The sequence below is a fragment of the Oryzias latipes genome, chromosome 20, assembly GCF_002234675.1.
Source record: "Oryzias latipes chromosome 20, ASM223467v1".
Lineage (NCBI taxonomy): Eukaryota > Metazoa > Chordata > Actinopteri > Beloniformes > Adrianichthyidae > Oryzias > Oryzias latipes.
Genome location: NC_019878.2, coordinates 1,284,913 through 1,301,431, shown reverse-complemented (window position 1 = coordinate 1,301,431; position 16,519 = coordinate 1,284,913). Strand labels below are relative to the sequence as shown.

Here is a 16,519-nt window from a genome sequence, read left to right as displayed (position 1 = left end):
CTAAGCATGGCACAAACCAGCAGTGAGCATCTTCCCACACTTGGTGGCCGTCTCATTCATGTTTCTGGGGTCAACATTATGTTATGACTAACAGTGTTTTAAAATAGGTTCATTGGTTCCTCTAAATTGTCCATAGGTGTGAGTGTGATGTGTGGCCCGGCGACAGATTGGCCACCTGTCCAGGATGTCCCCAGCCTTCGCCCACAAGTGGCCGGGATAGGCTCCAGCAGCCCCGTGACCCAAAAAGGGACAAAACGGTTAAAAAGATGAATGAATGACATTCTTAGAACATCCCAATAAGAGTTTAAAATAAGTGTCCTTGTCACGGCTCAACCAAGTTAGAAAAATGGTTCATAGACTAGTTGTTGTATGCATTGAAAAAGAATAAAGGACAGTAAATTGATAGATTTTCTGAATTTGATTATGTTAATAACCACAAACCCTGTTGAAAACTTTCATGAAGGTAGGATATTCCTTTATTTCCCTGTAAACTGGTTGGTGGATGTTTACCTCTAGATGTTGGCCAGAACAGAAACAGAAGCCGGGTACTGGGTAACTTCCAAACTTTAAGGTATGTTCTGAGGGAAATGGATTCTAACAAGTAAATTGAAATGCCAACACCCCTGGTCTAAGGGCAGGAATGCCCAGTTTAGCTTAAAATCTCCTATTGAATTCTATGTATTCATCCTCCTTTTTATGTGTACTTTACAATAACCGGTACGAAGCCCATTGAGACGAATGTTGTTGTGATGTTGGGCTACAGAAATAAATTGAATTGAATGTTGGGATGTCAGTGCCACAAATACGTTTAATCTCTTTGGGGAGGTCACATGGTTTGGGAGCTGTTGGAAAAAAATTCTGCCAGAAATCATAACTATTCTTTGATAAAAGAATTCATATAAAATAACAGCCCATACACATGGTGTGTATGTTGTTGGTATGTGTCTGCACCGAAATTCGGCATAGATTTGGAATCATGAGGTCACATGGAAAGCAACTGAAAAAACATCAGAGTATTAACTTCAAACCATTTTTTTCATTAAAACATTGAAAAAATAAATAAGATCCTTTCAACACAACTTGAGGAAGTGTTTGACTTTGGTTTGATCTTAAATCGTCGCCATATCATGCCCCTGTTCATTTGTTGACGGTCCCTAAGAGAGCCCGCGCTGAACGTCAACCTGACGCTAACTTCACCGCGGCGTCTGTGCTGCATGCTTCATGCAAACAGCTTCAGCCACCGTGAAATGTCTGAATGACTAACAGATGCTGACTCTGCTCTCAGAGTTTTTACCTTCCGTCTCCGGGACGCGCGTGGCCTCGTGCCGTTTCACTGTGGACAGAACAAAGATAGGTTACAGAGAGGAGCGCTCACTCCTGTGCGTTTAATGATTCCTCCCACGCCCTGCGACAGGACCTGTCCAGGTGTTCCCGCCTTCCTCCAGTGGGCTTTCTTTGTCCCGCTGAGGTTACAATCAAATGGAGGCAAACATTTGAGCCTCATTGACAGCAATCAGCCTAAGTAACCCTTCAACAATCCCACACAAACAAACGGAGCAAAGAGAACCATTTTGCTTTTATTCTCATTTTCTTGGATGAGTAATAAACACAATCAATGTTGTTTTTTTTCAACACAGCCCTGAAATCCTGACCTCTGTAAATGGTTCAGAAAGTCCAATATAATCCTCCGTCTACTCAGGGATGGTCCAAATTGGCTTTTGTCTGTTTACTATTTACACCCTGACATGTTTTCCTAAGAACACATGGAATCATTTCATCAGCAAATAATCTTAGTCCTAATCTAATCTAGCATGACAGACTTTTATTTTGAAGGGTCTATAATTAACACTTGCTAGTTGTGAGGACTTTCTCCTCTTTGGCGAGTAAAAGTGAGAGGGTGAACTTGGTCATGCATTAGCTCTCCTTTTGGTGGATGTCTTTGTCCTCTCGCTTAGCGTTAGCACACCAGATAAACGGACGCATGCGAGACGCCGTCCACCCGGCGGCCTCTAAACCCGTTTTTACCGCAGAACAAGCTGCGATTTTAAACAGGATCCAGTCAGAAGTGGAGGATGAAGCTGCTTCGCTTACAGACAGTTGAATAAAAAGTGTTGATTTGGAGACGCCGCTGTTGTTAGCCGCTAATGCTAATGATGCTATGCTAACCAGCTGTTCCGTCTGTCACCTAAACAGACCGCTTTAAAGTCTGACTTTAAGAATAATTACAACAGATTTAAATCATGGGACATGAATAAAACAGTATTTCATAAGGATAATAAAATTTGAATGCACTGTTTTTAGTTCCACCAAAAGCCGTCACCTGTCAGATGTCGCTTCCCTCGCGAGAGCTGCAGCTTTTTAACATTTGGATTTATTCAATGTTTTAACAACTGAGCAAACAGATGAGAGCTGAAGGCCTTTTGTGTTGTGTCCTCACACAACTGAACCAAGGATATAATGAAATAGTTGCATGTCTCTTTATTTTACATAAACATTAGCGATGATGACATTTTTACAGTTTGTGTCAGAACAAGTCAGAGCCGAAATAAGAAGCAGTCTGTGTGGATTCGCAGCTCCTGCAGGCGTTTGGAATCCATCCTAGTAAGGTTTGCCTCCCACGGCGTCCAGCATCTCCAGCCGCTCCGCTGCAGTGGGCATCTCCGGCTTCACTCCGTCTCTCCTCCTCTGCACCATGATGTTGTGCTGCAACCAGACACACAAAGAATGATGCTGGATCTTCATATCTATTGGTTTACTACATGCTGACTGTGCATTTCCTGTGACGGAGGTTTACTCAGGAGAACTTTGTTTAGAACAGAAATCTGTGCAGAGCAGCAGGAAGGAAGCTGTTCACACTCCTGTCCATCTGCCATAATGCTGCCGCTGTGTCGCTCATCTTTATTATTCTATGAATATCTTAAAACACTTTATGTTGTTTATGAGCTGTGTCGATGGGAACATTTTCTTTTTCTTAAGTAAAAAAAAAGCTTCTTCTGACCGGATCTGTCCGATCTCGTGGTCAGGAATCGGGCCGGATCACTCGGTTCCAGACTGGATCAGAATGGGATCTTGTATCCAGATGAGGGATCAGATATTTATTTATTCTGATGATAACCAGCACTGTGTGTTTCAAGCATATTTTCACGGATAAACACTCTTTTAAAACTAGAGCTGTGACGGGGATGAAGCAGCAGGAGTCACGGTGTCGTGGTTAACCGCACCCCCCCACCGCCAAACACAAAATCCCTGTCATAAAAGGTCCTCAGCAGCTGTCTGCACACGCTAAAGGACCTCAGTCTCCTCAGCAGGTGAAGGCGACTCTGGCCCCTCCTGTACAGAGCATCGTTGTTGTTGGACCAGTCCAGTCTGTTGTTCAGGTGAACACCCAGATATTTAAATGTGTCCACGACCTCAATGTCTGAACCCTGGATGTTCACCGGTGACTGTGATGGTGAGGACCTCTTGAAGTCCAGTATCAGCTCCTTTGTCTTGCTGGTGTTAAGCAGCAGGTGGTTAACTTCACACCAGCTAACAAAGTCAGTGATGACCCCCCTGTACTCCTGCTCATCCCCCCCTGATACACAGCCCACAATGGCACTGTCATCTGAGAACTTCTGCAGATGACAGTGGTGGGAGTTGTAGGTGAAGTCTGATGTGTACAGGGTAAACAGGAATGGGGAGAGCACAGTCCCTTGAGGTGCCCCCGTGCTGCAGACCACCACATCAGACACACAGTCACGCAGCCTCACAAACTGTGGCCTGTCCGTGAGGTAGTTGATGGTCCAAGCAACCAGATGTTGGTCCACACCTGCAACCTCCAGCTTCCTCCTCAGCAGTGATGGCTGAATGGTGTTGAAAGCACTGGAGAAATCAAAAAACATGACTCTCACAGGGCTCCCAGGGGCCTCCAGGTGAGACAGGGCCTGATGCTGCAGGTAGATGATGGCGTCATCCACCCCGATGCCTGGTCCATATGCAAACTGCAGCGGGTCCAGTGCTGAGCTCACCTGAGTGCGGAGATGGCTGAGGATGATCCTGTCCATAGCCTTCATCAGGTGGGAAGTCAAGGCAACAGGTCTGAAGTGGTTCGGTTCCGTAGGACGAGGTACCTTTGGAACCGGAACCAGGCAGGAAGTCCTCCAGAGGACTGGTACCTTCTCCAGTCTGAGGCTCATATTAAATATGAACAGCATCACCACACAGAGCTGGTCTGCACACTCCCTGAGGAGCCTGGAGGTGATGCTGTCAGGGCCTGTTGCCTTCCTGGCCTTTGTTCTCCTTAACTCCATCCTAACCTGATTCAGGGTGAGGCAGAGGGGGGTTGGAGGGTGGGTGGGCGGTGGCTGGTCTGGTGCTGTGAGTCGTTGGGGGGGTCCCTTTGCTTCTGTTGGAAGAAGGGGAGAGTGGACTGTTTGGTGCTGAGGTGGTAACAGCTGCAGCTGGGAGAGATGCCTGAGCTGGAAAGGTGTGAAGAGGGGGCCGAGTGGGTGGAGACTGTGGGCTGGGCAGAATCAAATCTGTTAAAGAACAGGTTCAGTTCATTTGCCCAGGCTTGGTCACCTGTGACCTGGCAACCATTTCCAGCCTCAGCATGTCCTGAGATGTGTTTTAGACCCCTCCACACATCACGGATGTTGTTCTGTTCCAGGCGCTGCTCCAGCTTCTTCCTGTAGCAGTCCTTGCACTTCCTGATCTTATATTTCAGGTCCCTCTGTACTCTGCGTAGCTCCTCCTTGTCCCCAGAGAGAAAAGCCCTCTTCTTTTCATTTAGGAGGGTCTTCAGCTCAGGAGTGACCCAGGGCTTGTTGTTGGAAAAACACTGCACTGATTTTGTTTGCACTGTGTTTTCCACACAAAAATTCACATAGTCTTACTGACTGCATCACGGACTGTCAATGTCCTCCCCGTGTGGACTACAGAGAACGTCCCAGTCTGTGGTGCTAAAACAGTCCCTTAGTCGCTCTGTTACCTCCTCAGTCCAGATCTTCACCGTTTTAATCTGTGGTTTCTGCTGTTTCACCACTGGAGTGTACGCAGAGGAGAGATGGACCAGGTTGTGATCAGAGCGTCCTAAAGGGGGGAGGGGGGCAGAAGCATATGCATTCTTGATGTTAGCATAGAAAAGGTCCAGAGTTTTTCTGTCCCTCGTATGACAGTTCACATACTGGGTGAAGTTGGACTAGGTGGGGGAGAGGGGGGTGCATGCATAGAGATGTGAACGGTAGGGATGGGTACCGAGTCCTGGTATTGAACGAGCCCCGGGTCAGCATTCTTCAAGACCGCAGTATCGTTCTGATCTGACCTCAACGGTTCTGCTACTGGAGAAGTCGCACAAGATATAAACGTTATCTGCCATATTTAACTTAAGTCAGTCGATTTTCCATTAATTAATGATTATATTAATTTCTCTATTCTCGCTGAAGAGGAGAGGTCTGTCTGGTTATTTGTGTGCAGGGGGGGGGCGGGGCTATTGCTCAGACACAACGCGGCGAGCACACAGGAACGCCACCAAAGATATACGATGGCGGAAAGAACGGTCCAAAATGCGTCTCTTTCCTCCCTGAGCTGCAGATCTCTGTGGTAAAATAACTATCATGTTCTCAGATTGTGGTGGAGCCTTTAACACCGTCAGGTAGAGAACAGCGTTAATGCAGAGGGGGCGTGTCTGCGGCTGTAAACGCCGACCAGAGTCTGTTATGGGATGTAACGTTTTTCTGGAAAGACAGTCAGTGGCGATCTCGTAGCGGACACGTGACCGCCCCAAAAAAAGGGGAAAAAAAACATTTCCCCCCTAGACTAAAACTCCCATTTCCGTGTAAGATTAATTAAATTTGTGTCAGGACGCCCCCACTGTGCTGTCACCTTGCTGCTATGATGACCGTATGTTGAGCTGTCTGTGTAGAAGACGCTGGAGGGGAAAAACAACAAACAGGTAGAGAGGCGGGGGCGGGGCTTAGACTCACCGCTTATAATTCCAGACAAACTAACAGCTGCTTCCTAATAAAAAAAGAGTTGTTATCCATAAAATTAATATCATTTATTGGTTCACTGGATTTAAAGAAAATAAATAAATAGACAGGAGTCTGCATTAAAGTGAATTTGTTTCCATCATCAAATTCATCTTAACAAAATGGACAAAGATCAAAGGAAACATCACGCTCACAAAGAATAAAAATTATTTAAATTAAATAAATATCCTGACAGTATTTTGAACCAATACAAGTATTGCCAAATAAACTATCGGCGATAATATAGCGATATATCGGCAATTCCAGGTTTGTGTTGTAACATTATCATGCATAAAGTCAAATGTCCAGTTAAAAAAACAATGTTGTTGCATAATGAGGAAATTAAACACTTTATGTTCCTAATTTGTTATTTATGTATTTTTCTTCCTCAAAAGTATCGATAAGACTATCGTTAAAATACCGGATCGATAAGCAGTATCAATGAGAGTAGTAGTACCGTTAGAACCTTAACGATACCCATCCCTAGTGCACGGTGACCACCAGCACAACGGAGAACTCCTGTGGGACGAAGTACAGCCGAACGCTGACTGCCACCAGTTCAATGTCCTTGCTGCAGTGCTGTTCTTTCACAGGAATGTGGTTTTGGTTACACCATCAGATGTTCATCAACACCGCCAGACCACCGCCTTTCTTCTTTCCGCTCTGCGCCGCGCTCCGGTCCGCCGCACTGGGAACTGAGACCACGGAGTTTGTCATGTCCTGGTGGAGCCACGTCTCAGTGAAACACAGCAGGCTGCTCTCCCGGTACACCCGCTGCAGACGCATGAGCGCTGTTAGCTCGTCCAGCTTGTTAGAGAGCGCGCGGACGTTTCCATAGTAACGGATGGTAAACATGGCTTGTACCTCCGTCTTCTCTCCCGGCGTTTAACTCCAGCTCTGCAGCCTCGTCGTTTCCTCCGTATTTCAGCTGGAACATCTGGCTTTCCAGCGAGGAGAATCTCAGCTCGGCCAAGAGCTAACAGCTGATCTCGAGTGTAAACAATGGGACTGCACCCTGAAGTACCCCCCAGGCCGGTTCAAAAAGTTGAGAGAAAATAATAAAATAACAAGCAAAAGTAATTAAGTTTCTGTTTTTTGTCGCAGAACTCCATATTGATTTTTTAAAAGACAAAAGACACAAATAAGGTGGAAGGGAATATTAAAAAACCCAAAGAAACACAAAAGGACCGAGCTGCCCAGATTTGCTGCCAAACACGCGGCGCCATCTTTAAATATGTGGGAATAACTTCAGCCTTTATTTTGTCGGGACATGACTGGAAACACAAATCCGAGTGATTGTTTGAACGGTTTCTAAGGACTGAGCGGCATTTCTGCTTTGAAAAGCTCACACCGCCCCAAAGCCGCTGTGTGAGCTGACGGTCCGAGCTCTGACACACGGTTCTGCTGAGTCCGGCAGCCTGTTCACCTAAAGCAGTGGGACGGATCGCAGTCCGAAGCCTCCCACACTCAACAAAGCAGTTCCCGGGAGGTTTCTCCATTGGAACAACGGACTACATCAACCCTTGGGCTGCAGGCTGGTACCGGTCCGTGGGTCATTTGGTACCGGGCCGCACAGAAAGAACAAATAACTTACATGACTTCCGTTTTATTCATTTCAGAATCTGAAAGATGTTTTATTTTGAAAAATTGGCCGATTCTCTGTTCCATCCGTCTATGTCACTCTTGACGCAGGCCAAGGCGCTCTTCTGGGTCACGTGATAGATTACAGCTAAAATAAAACCCAGGAACTAGCAAAATGAATAAAAAGCAAACGTCTTTGGAAAGTTGCTTTGCCAAGGGGAAAAAGGCCCAGCCAGGAGACAGAAGAGGAACCTGCCACTTCCAAAGGAAAGAAAGCTACATTTAATAGACAGTACTTCTGTTTAGCACCATGAGTGAGGGAAGGGGAGAGGATGATCCCACCTGTGTGATGTACGATGACATGCCTGTCAAAGTAAAAGTTCGGTTTTCGTGTCGTTACATCTCTTCTTTCTTTGTAGTATTGCTACATAAATCACCCGCCTAAACTCGAACGACCGGTCCGTGAAAACTGTGTCATTCCGGTCCGTGGCGTCAAAAAGGTTGGGGACCACTGGACTACATCACATGAGGAGATCCAAAACAGATCTGTTGAACACTTTATCCACTAAACTTACCCAGTACTTCCTGCAGTTCTTATATCTCTGGAAGTAGACGGAGCACATGCTTTTGTCGTAGTTGTAGTGGTCCAAACACTTGTGAGAAGCATCGCTCTCCTGAAAAGAGAAGCAGTGATGATCAGAGGACAGGACTCACAAAGCATGACAGACTAGCATGGAAAGGTCTCAGCAACCATTTACCTTCATCTGTAACTTTGACATGCAAACACAAACATCACAGATACCTTAATGTTCCCATGGCAGACTCCTGGTTTGTATTAGCACAGGTTAGACAAGAGGGAACAGTTGCAGGTTTATTTTTTCAATATTTATAGGGTTTAGGGTTGTGCCGATGGACGATACCATCGTCCATTGTGATGGGTGACTGACATCCCGATGGAGAGACACCATCGTGATGCCACGCTCCCGCCACGCTGCAAGTCGACACCATGAGCCGCGGTTACATGTGAAAAATATCTTGACCGGATCAATGGTCAGATTAGAATCCAACCGTGTACATGGTCCCAGAAAAATGTTTTTAGAATATAACAAACGTTCACATGGCTCACACTTTCGGTCGAAATAAATGATTCGCAGATGCGCAGTAGGGTTTGAAAACCGGAAGCGGATATCAGTTCCGCCGAGCGGCTAATTTTTTCTCAAACTTTATTGAATGCAACAATTCAATACAAAACAATGTTGCCGATCGGCTTTATACATTGATATGTCAGCTCGGTAATATAAAAGACGATCTTCTAAACGTGCTTTTAATAATGTTACAATTATTATGAAACGCCTGTTCACTCATCGTTTTATTTTTAACCCGTGTGGTCAGTGCTTTTTCTGTTGAAAAACGAAGCCGGAAAAAATCCTGAATGAGCAGTATACTAACACGGGCTAACAACATTAGCTATGGTTGGTGCTGCTATCTGCATCTTGGCTGCATGTAAACATGTGGGAATAACATCAGCCTTTTATTTAGTCGGGACACGACTCGAAACACAAATCCACGTGATTGTTTGAACGATTTCTAAGGACTGAGCGACATTTCTGCTTTGACGCTCACACCGCCCCAAAGCGCTGTGTGTGTGCTCACGATCCTCTGCTCAGACACACACTTTTAGACCCGGTTCTGAGTTCGGTAGCCCGTTCCCCTAGAGCTGCGGAACGGATCGCAGTTCTCTCCCACATACCGCTCATGTAACAAAGCACCCCCCCCCCCCCTCCACTCAAACACAAAGCTGTAAGTCTGCGCTCCGCCGGTCCACTTGACTAGTTAAGTGCGGGAGCGGACTACTTCTTTTCTAGTTTGTTTGTTACTTTTTTGGTTTAAGTCACTTCCCTCAGTTTATACTGGATCATCGCGGATGAGTCATTAGTTGGGAAATAAAATAAAGTAATAAAGTAAAATAACGAATAGTACGACGGAGTATTAGGGCCACCAAAAATAAAATAAATAATAAAATTACGACATTTTATCTCGTAAATTTACGAGAAAAAAGTCATAGATTAACAAAGAGAAAACACCGAAGTTGTCCGTTCATCGGAGCATCGCTTGAAGATGAAAGATTTGGAGCCTTTTGTGAAGCTTTATTTCCAGGTTTATTATAGGTTTAAAACAAAGAGATTCTGAACCTTTGGCGACTCAAAATCAGATTATTGTCAGTGGAGCCGGTTTTCCGGGGTTCGGTGTCAGTAAAGCGGAGTTTCATTTGTAAAATAAGGAGCTCAGAGACACGTTTGGGTGTAGAGGATCGCTGCAGCTTTTATTCTCCTTTTCATTCACAAACCCTGAAGTTCATCTGTCACATTACGTCATGAACCTGTCATCAGATCCGAACACCAATGCGGAAGTAAACGTCCCGTTATATCATTAAACAACAAAGATGAATGAAAATAGTCTATTATATTAGCATTAGAACGTTGAAAATGCCAAAAAAAGTGATCCTCCTCCTCAGACGGAAGCGTCACACAAACGTAGAGATCTTGTTTTTGGTGGAGGAAGAAATGATTGAAGTGGAAAGCTGCAGGGACACCGATGGCTTCATCGGGCTGCAGGGATCCTGCAAACCAACCATCAATAAATAAAACTTTAATAAATTGTAAATCAAACAAATGAGCTTCCAGATTATTGGAACGTTCAAGCTCATTCAGCTCACCTGTTCAACTGAGTTTAGTCAGTCTGCTCTGCTGCTGCGCGGCGTTCACCTGCTGCTCTGCATGCTCACTTCCACTTAATATCGTAAATTTACGAGTTTTTTTTCTCATAAATTTACGAGTTTTTATCTTTTACGAGATTTTTTAAAATTTTTATTTTTACGAGATAAAAACTCGTAATTTTACTTTTTTTTTTTTTTTGGTGGTTTTTTTCATTCTTGGTGGCTTTTTTTTTTTTTTTGGTGGCCCTAAATACTCCGTCGTAGAATAGCAATTATATAAGACCGAAATATTAAAAATAGCCCTCCCACACACACACACCCACACCCACACACGACGATATCATCGTCCATCCCGATGGTTGACAGCAAACATCGTCAACGGCCAATTTAAGGGACATCGCCCAACCCTAATAGGGTTGATCAGGGTTAGACAAGTAGGATCATACAGGAAAACAGATGGGGGTGAATTGTAACTATGGTGGAACCAGGAAGTTCAGAATGAAAAAGAATGGTTATTTAAGATCAAACAACACACTAAGAGAACAGAGGAGATCGGACAGAAGTCCAGGAGATGCAGGATAAGGTGATGGTACAGAACAGAGAGAAGCCAAGCAGTTGGGTAGATAAGTCTGGAGGAGCAGTGGATGTGGATGTGGATGTGGATTGAAGCTGGAAGACAGTGGTGACGTGTGCTGACAGAGGAGTTCAGGGTGGAGGTGGGACTGCCCCAAGGACAGTGATGAAAGTCAGGCAAGGAAAAAATCCCTGAACTTTTCTTTGAGCGATATGGCGGGCACAGAGCGAAATTTTGGAAAAATACGTGGTCTTAGATGCATTCTGGTGCATTCTGGCAGCAAGTTATTCACTTCTTCATCAAGAAACTAAGACTAATTAGAGCATCATGATTTGTCATTCAAACCCCTAGTTTGACTCTCCATTAAGGACTTGCTGGTCCTAAAAAAGAATTTGGAAAATTGCTCAAAGTAACACAATCCTACAATCTACGCTTTTCCTAAAAGCTGCAAAACATACAATTGCTAAAATGTAGTAACATCAAAGCCCCAAATGGCAAAAAGAACACCAGTAACTATGATATTCTATGAAAATACCTCAGTTATTTATACATTATTTCTGCTTTAGAAATGACTGATGTACAACATCCACTTGCACTGTTTTCTCAAACTATAATTACATCAAAATATGGGATCTGCTTTAAACTATAATTCTATAACATAATACATCAATTCTTTAACACCAATACTAAGTAATCTGGGAAATATCAAAACAAACATACAAACTAAGCTAAACATTGTAAACATTATTTTTTAAGGGAGTGCGGGTCCAAACCATCAAATACTTATAATTAATGTCAACTATACTGAACTAAATCATGGTAATTAGGAAATACAAATAAATTAGAGAAATGTATTCAAAATAAAAACTGAAACTCAAAACTAAAATTGAAATTATTTCAAAATGTGGTTTTGAGATTATTTTACACAAAAAAGTATTTGACCTACACTACCTTAAAAATCTTTTTTTTCCAGCCAAGACCACTTCAATTTGTTTTTTATCGTCTTCTCACAACTGAGGTCGTGACCACGCTCAATAATGACGATGCCTGCCATTATTTTAACACAAATTTGATCGCAAACTCTTCAGATGTGTTTGTGAAAGTTTAGCGTGGGTCCGCCAGTTTTGGTCTCTAGGGAAGCAAGTCACGCTGACCACGTGGTGCAGACAGAGCCAATCAGGCCCGTCGACGCATCCGAAAGCAACTAAAACGTCCCGTCATTGGTCAATTAGGCCGGGAAGACGAGAGATGGCCACGACCATAGAGGAAGCGATCTGCGGAGAAATATAGAAAATAAAGCTAAAATTAGCTGATTTCAGACCATTTTTTGATCCGGAAAGCGATTTTTTTTTATTTTTTTTATTTATAGAACACAATACAAAACAATACCAGAACATTTACATAAAAATTACAAAATATGGCGAATACAAAAGAGAATACTATAATTGGAAAGGAAGCAAAAAGAAGAAAAATTCTTATCAGTATGCAAACATAAACCTATGTATATTCATAATCATAGAGAAATCAGGGAAAAGTATAACATAAGAGAACAACAATTTCAGAGTTGGATAGTGTTGCAAAAAGCAGGGGGATACAAAATATAAATAAACTGTCTTAGACATCAGGAATATCACTGTCAAATTGTTATGGCTTTAGGTGAGTCGATTAACTTTATGGATTTTAAGTATAAATTGACCTCATTATTAAAGAAGTTAAAGCTGGGGTGGCATTTCTGTAACCTATTTTTGTGTATAAAAAACTTGGCTAAACATAACACAGTATTGATACATACATTATTTACATTGTTGTGTATTGACAGGCCAAAGATTATGACTTCTTTGGAAAAGAAGTCCATGATGAATGGAAATTTATGTCTTAACCATTTGTAAACATCCAACCAAAACACTTGTACAACATCACACAGGAAAAATATGTGGTCGATGTCTTCAACAGCAGTTTGGCAGAAGGAACAGCTGTTGTCATCAATGTTGAAACGTAATCTAAGTAGTTCTTTGGAAGGATAGATATCATTCATAATCTTGAAGTGTGTTTCTTTAACTTTTGGGGGAATAGGAAGTTTCATGAAATCGGTTCTTAATTTAGTAACAACATTTTGTTCAAATTTCTGCAGTATATTATTTTTGTTTTGTCGACCAGGAAAAAACCTTTCAATGAACCAATTTCTGATAAATGAGTTATTACATTTTCTGTCCATTAGAGGGCATCCTTCAATTGACAATGTGGCTAACTGTGGTTTTATCTTTAAATGTGTCATTGTGTTATCCGGAAAGCGATTTGTCCGTAGAGATCAGGTCTTTATTTCCCGGAAAGTACGTTCGGTTTGCTCAAAAACCCGGATTTCCGGGAATTCCCGGAAGACTTTCATCACTGAAGGATCTGCTTTTAACCGCGGTTTACTGTGGTGATGGACAGACTGACACATGAGGTTAGACAGGAGTCTTTGTAGACCATTGTGTTTGCAGGTGATGCAAAGAAGTAATCAGTCAGCCACCAACTGTGCAAGTTCTCACACTTAAAAAGATGAGAGGCCTGTAATTTTCGTCATAGGTAAACCTCAACTATGAGAGAAAATTAGAAAAATAAATCCAGAAAAATCACATTTTCTAATTTATTAAGATTTTATTTGTAAATTATGGTGGAAAATAAATATTTGGTCAATAACAAAACTTCAACTCAATAACTTTCTTGTATATCCTTTTGATAGTACTGACAGCAGTCAAAGGTTTTCACAAACTGTTGCCGGTATTATGAACCATTCCTCCATGCAGATCTCCTCTACAGCAGTGATGTTTTGGGGCTGTTGCTGGGCAACACAGATTCTGGAGTCTGGCTAGGCCACTCCAGGACCTTGAAATGCTTCTTATAAAGCCACTCCTTCGTTACCCGGGCAACGTGTGTTTGGGATGGTTGTCATGCTGAAAGACCCAGCCATGGTTCATCTTCAGTGCTGATGGACGGAGGTTTTTACTCCATTCATTCTTTCCTTTACACAGATCAGTCGTTCTGGTCCCTTTGCTGAAAAACAGCCCCATACCATGATGCTTCCTCCCCCATGCTTTACAGTAGGTCTGGTGTTCTTTGGATGCTGCTCAGCATTCTTTCTCCTCCAAACAGTAGAGTTCTTCCCACAAAGTTCTATTGTGGTTTCATGTGACCATAGGACATTCTCCCAATCCTCCTCTGGATCATCCAAATGCTCTCTAGCAGACTGTAGACGGTTCTGCACATGTACTGGCTTTAGCAGGGGGACACGTCTGGCCCTGCAGGGTTTGAGTCCCTGGTGGTGTAGTGTGTTACTGATGGCAGCCTTTGTTACTTTGGTCCCAGCTCTCTGCAGGTCATTCTCTAGGTCCCCCGTGGGGTTCTGGGATTTTTCTCACCGTTCTTGTGATCATTTTGACCCCATGGGGTGAGATCTTGGGGGGGCCCAGATGGAGGGAGATCATCAGTGGTCTTGTATGTCTTCTATGTCCTAATAATTGATTTCTTCACACCAAGCTGCTTATGTTTCAGATTCAGTCTTCCAGCCTGGTGCAGGTCAACAGTTTGGTTTCTGGTGTCCTTAGACAGCTCTTTGGTCTTTAGTGGAGTTTGGAGCGTGACTGTTTGAGGTTGTGGACAGGTGTCTTTCTATAGATAACCAGTTCAAACAGGTGACATTAATACAGGTAACCAGTGGAGGACAGAGGATCCTCTACAGAAGAAGTTACAGGTCTGTGAGAGACAGAAGTCTAGCTTGTTTGTTGGTGACCAAATACTTATTTTCACCATAATTTACAAATAAATTCTTTAAAACTCAGACAATGTGTTAGATTAGAGAAACAGGTAAACGTTGTAGAGGGAGGGGGGCACATCTCAGAAAGGTTATTAGAAACTTAACAGAGGGTGAAAAATAATTTGCTTGTCTTCTAAATGTTATTAGATGATATAAAATGGAATATATTAATATTTTAAATATGGCCTGATTTCTACCAGACAGGTAGTTATTGACTGACCTCAGTGCAGGGGTTGATGTCCACATTCCGCAGTTTTCTGGTATTTTTATCCATCTGGTTCTGTGAAATGGTCACATTGCTTTACCATCAATCAATCAATCAATCAATCAATCAATCAAAGATAAAAGGCTTTAAAGGCACCAATGGATTCAAACAACAAACCTCATTCTGCCTTTAAATGCATTGGCAGTGCATCAATCTAACATAAGGGTTTTGGGTTAATGGGAAATATCCACAAAAACTGTGGAATCTCTGTCCCGTGTGGGAGCTCATCCTTTAATCTATAAAGCTTAACATCACCAAAACACTGGAAGATGAAATGTCTGATTTGATCTTTATATAGCAGACAGAAAAGTAAACATACCTGTCTGTTTAATTCACATTTTATTAGACTTTTCATGATTCAGACTCACTTTTTACTTTAGCCAGACGTCTGAACAGGACGCATCAAACCAACACACATCAGATGTTCAGGGACAGGAAGTTTGGTACTATGTTCAAAATAAAACACCAGGGGGGATTTTCAAAATAAACGAACGACAGTTTTAGCCAGTGAGCTTCCTGACTATGTGACTGAGCCTGAATGTGTCTGTTTACCGTATAGATGTAGGATATGTGTTGGAAGTATTACCACCTGGAATAAACTTGATTACACCTGCAGCACATGGTGCCAACAGAAACAGCCTCCAGTGTTTCCCAGTCTGTGATGAAGTGAATTAACTCCTGTTGACAATAATTTGTTTACATAAAAAATGACAATTGTATCACTTTCATCTGCAATAGTTTAGTAGTTTATTTTAAAATCCTGTCCCTGCATCCAACACACACACATAGGGTCACATTAGATTAATCAATTAGATCAATACCTAACAAGTAGAGTTTGATTAGTGGCTTTAAGGGAGGGGAAATATGGAGTTTATATAGTCCTACCCCTCCTGATATTATGATTATTTGGTATATGATATTTTTGCATCGTTGTCATAATCTGGTTCTGATCCGATCCAGTGCAGGTTTTTGTCAAGTATCAAACCTGATAGTTATTGATTATCCTCAGAAGGTCTTTCATTGATATGAATCACACGTCATGTTACAGACATGATGAAATATTCATTGACTGTCATCATCAGGAAGTTTACGTCCAGAATGTGACAGCCCAGCGTTACACAACAAACGCTTTGAGTGCAGTTGGGCTTCAAGTTTGACCAAATAACCTTTGAGGACTGTGTGCGCGCGTGCGTGCGTGCGTGCATGGCGGTGGTCCAGTCGTGCGTTCCTCTTTTAATTGAACTTTGCTCACAGCTTGGGTAAACCTCCGCGTGAAGCTTTCGTGTTATTGTCAGGTCAGGAATGAACGCACCTCCGAGGCTGATGGTGATCCGGCTCCTCCTGCTCCCCGCGCCTGGAAAACGGCCGTTCTCCCGGAATGACCCCTCTGCGGACGCTCACATTTAACCCGGGTCACACGCGCCTTTGGTCTGGGAGCCGCGCGCGTGGGACAGTAACGCTGCTGCTATGCTAACAGCTAATAAACACGCTCAGAGGTCTTCCTGACGTCATAAGCAGCGGACAGCTCCAACATCCAATCGGAACGCGGGGATGTATCCGTTCAAACTGACAGTCCTCT

General features: G+C 43.1%; 1 protein-coding gene and 1 long non-coding RNA gene across 2 annotated transcripts; both read right to left on the bottom strand.

Moving 5' to 3' along the window:
• Nucleotides 1-1,558: 1,558 nt before the first annotated feature.
• Nucleotides 1,559-16,518, bottom strand: chchd7 (coiled-coil-helix-coiled-coil-helix domain containing 7). The gene is made up of 4 exons (XM_004086854.3): nt 16,253-16,518; nt 14,896-14,955; nt 8,165-8,263; nt 1,559-2,703 (listed from the first exon to the last, which is right to left on the bottom strand). Exons 2-4 carry the CDS (start codon nt 14,947-14,949, stop codon nt 2,599-2,601), a joined length of 258 nt encoding a protein of 85 aa, XP_004086902.1. The 5' UTR covers nt 14,950-14,955; nt 16,253-16,518; the 3' UTR covers nt 1,559-2,598.
• LOC110014884 lies at nt 6,085-6,985 on the bottom strand. Its single transcript, XR_002289898.1, has 2 exons — nt 6,873-6,985; nt 6,085-6,782 (listed from the first exon to the last, which is right to left on the bottom strand). It is a non-coding gene; the product is annotated as an uncharacterized LOC110014884 (long non-coding RNA).
• Nucleotide 16,519: the final 1 nt, after the last annotated feature.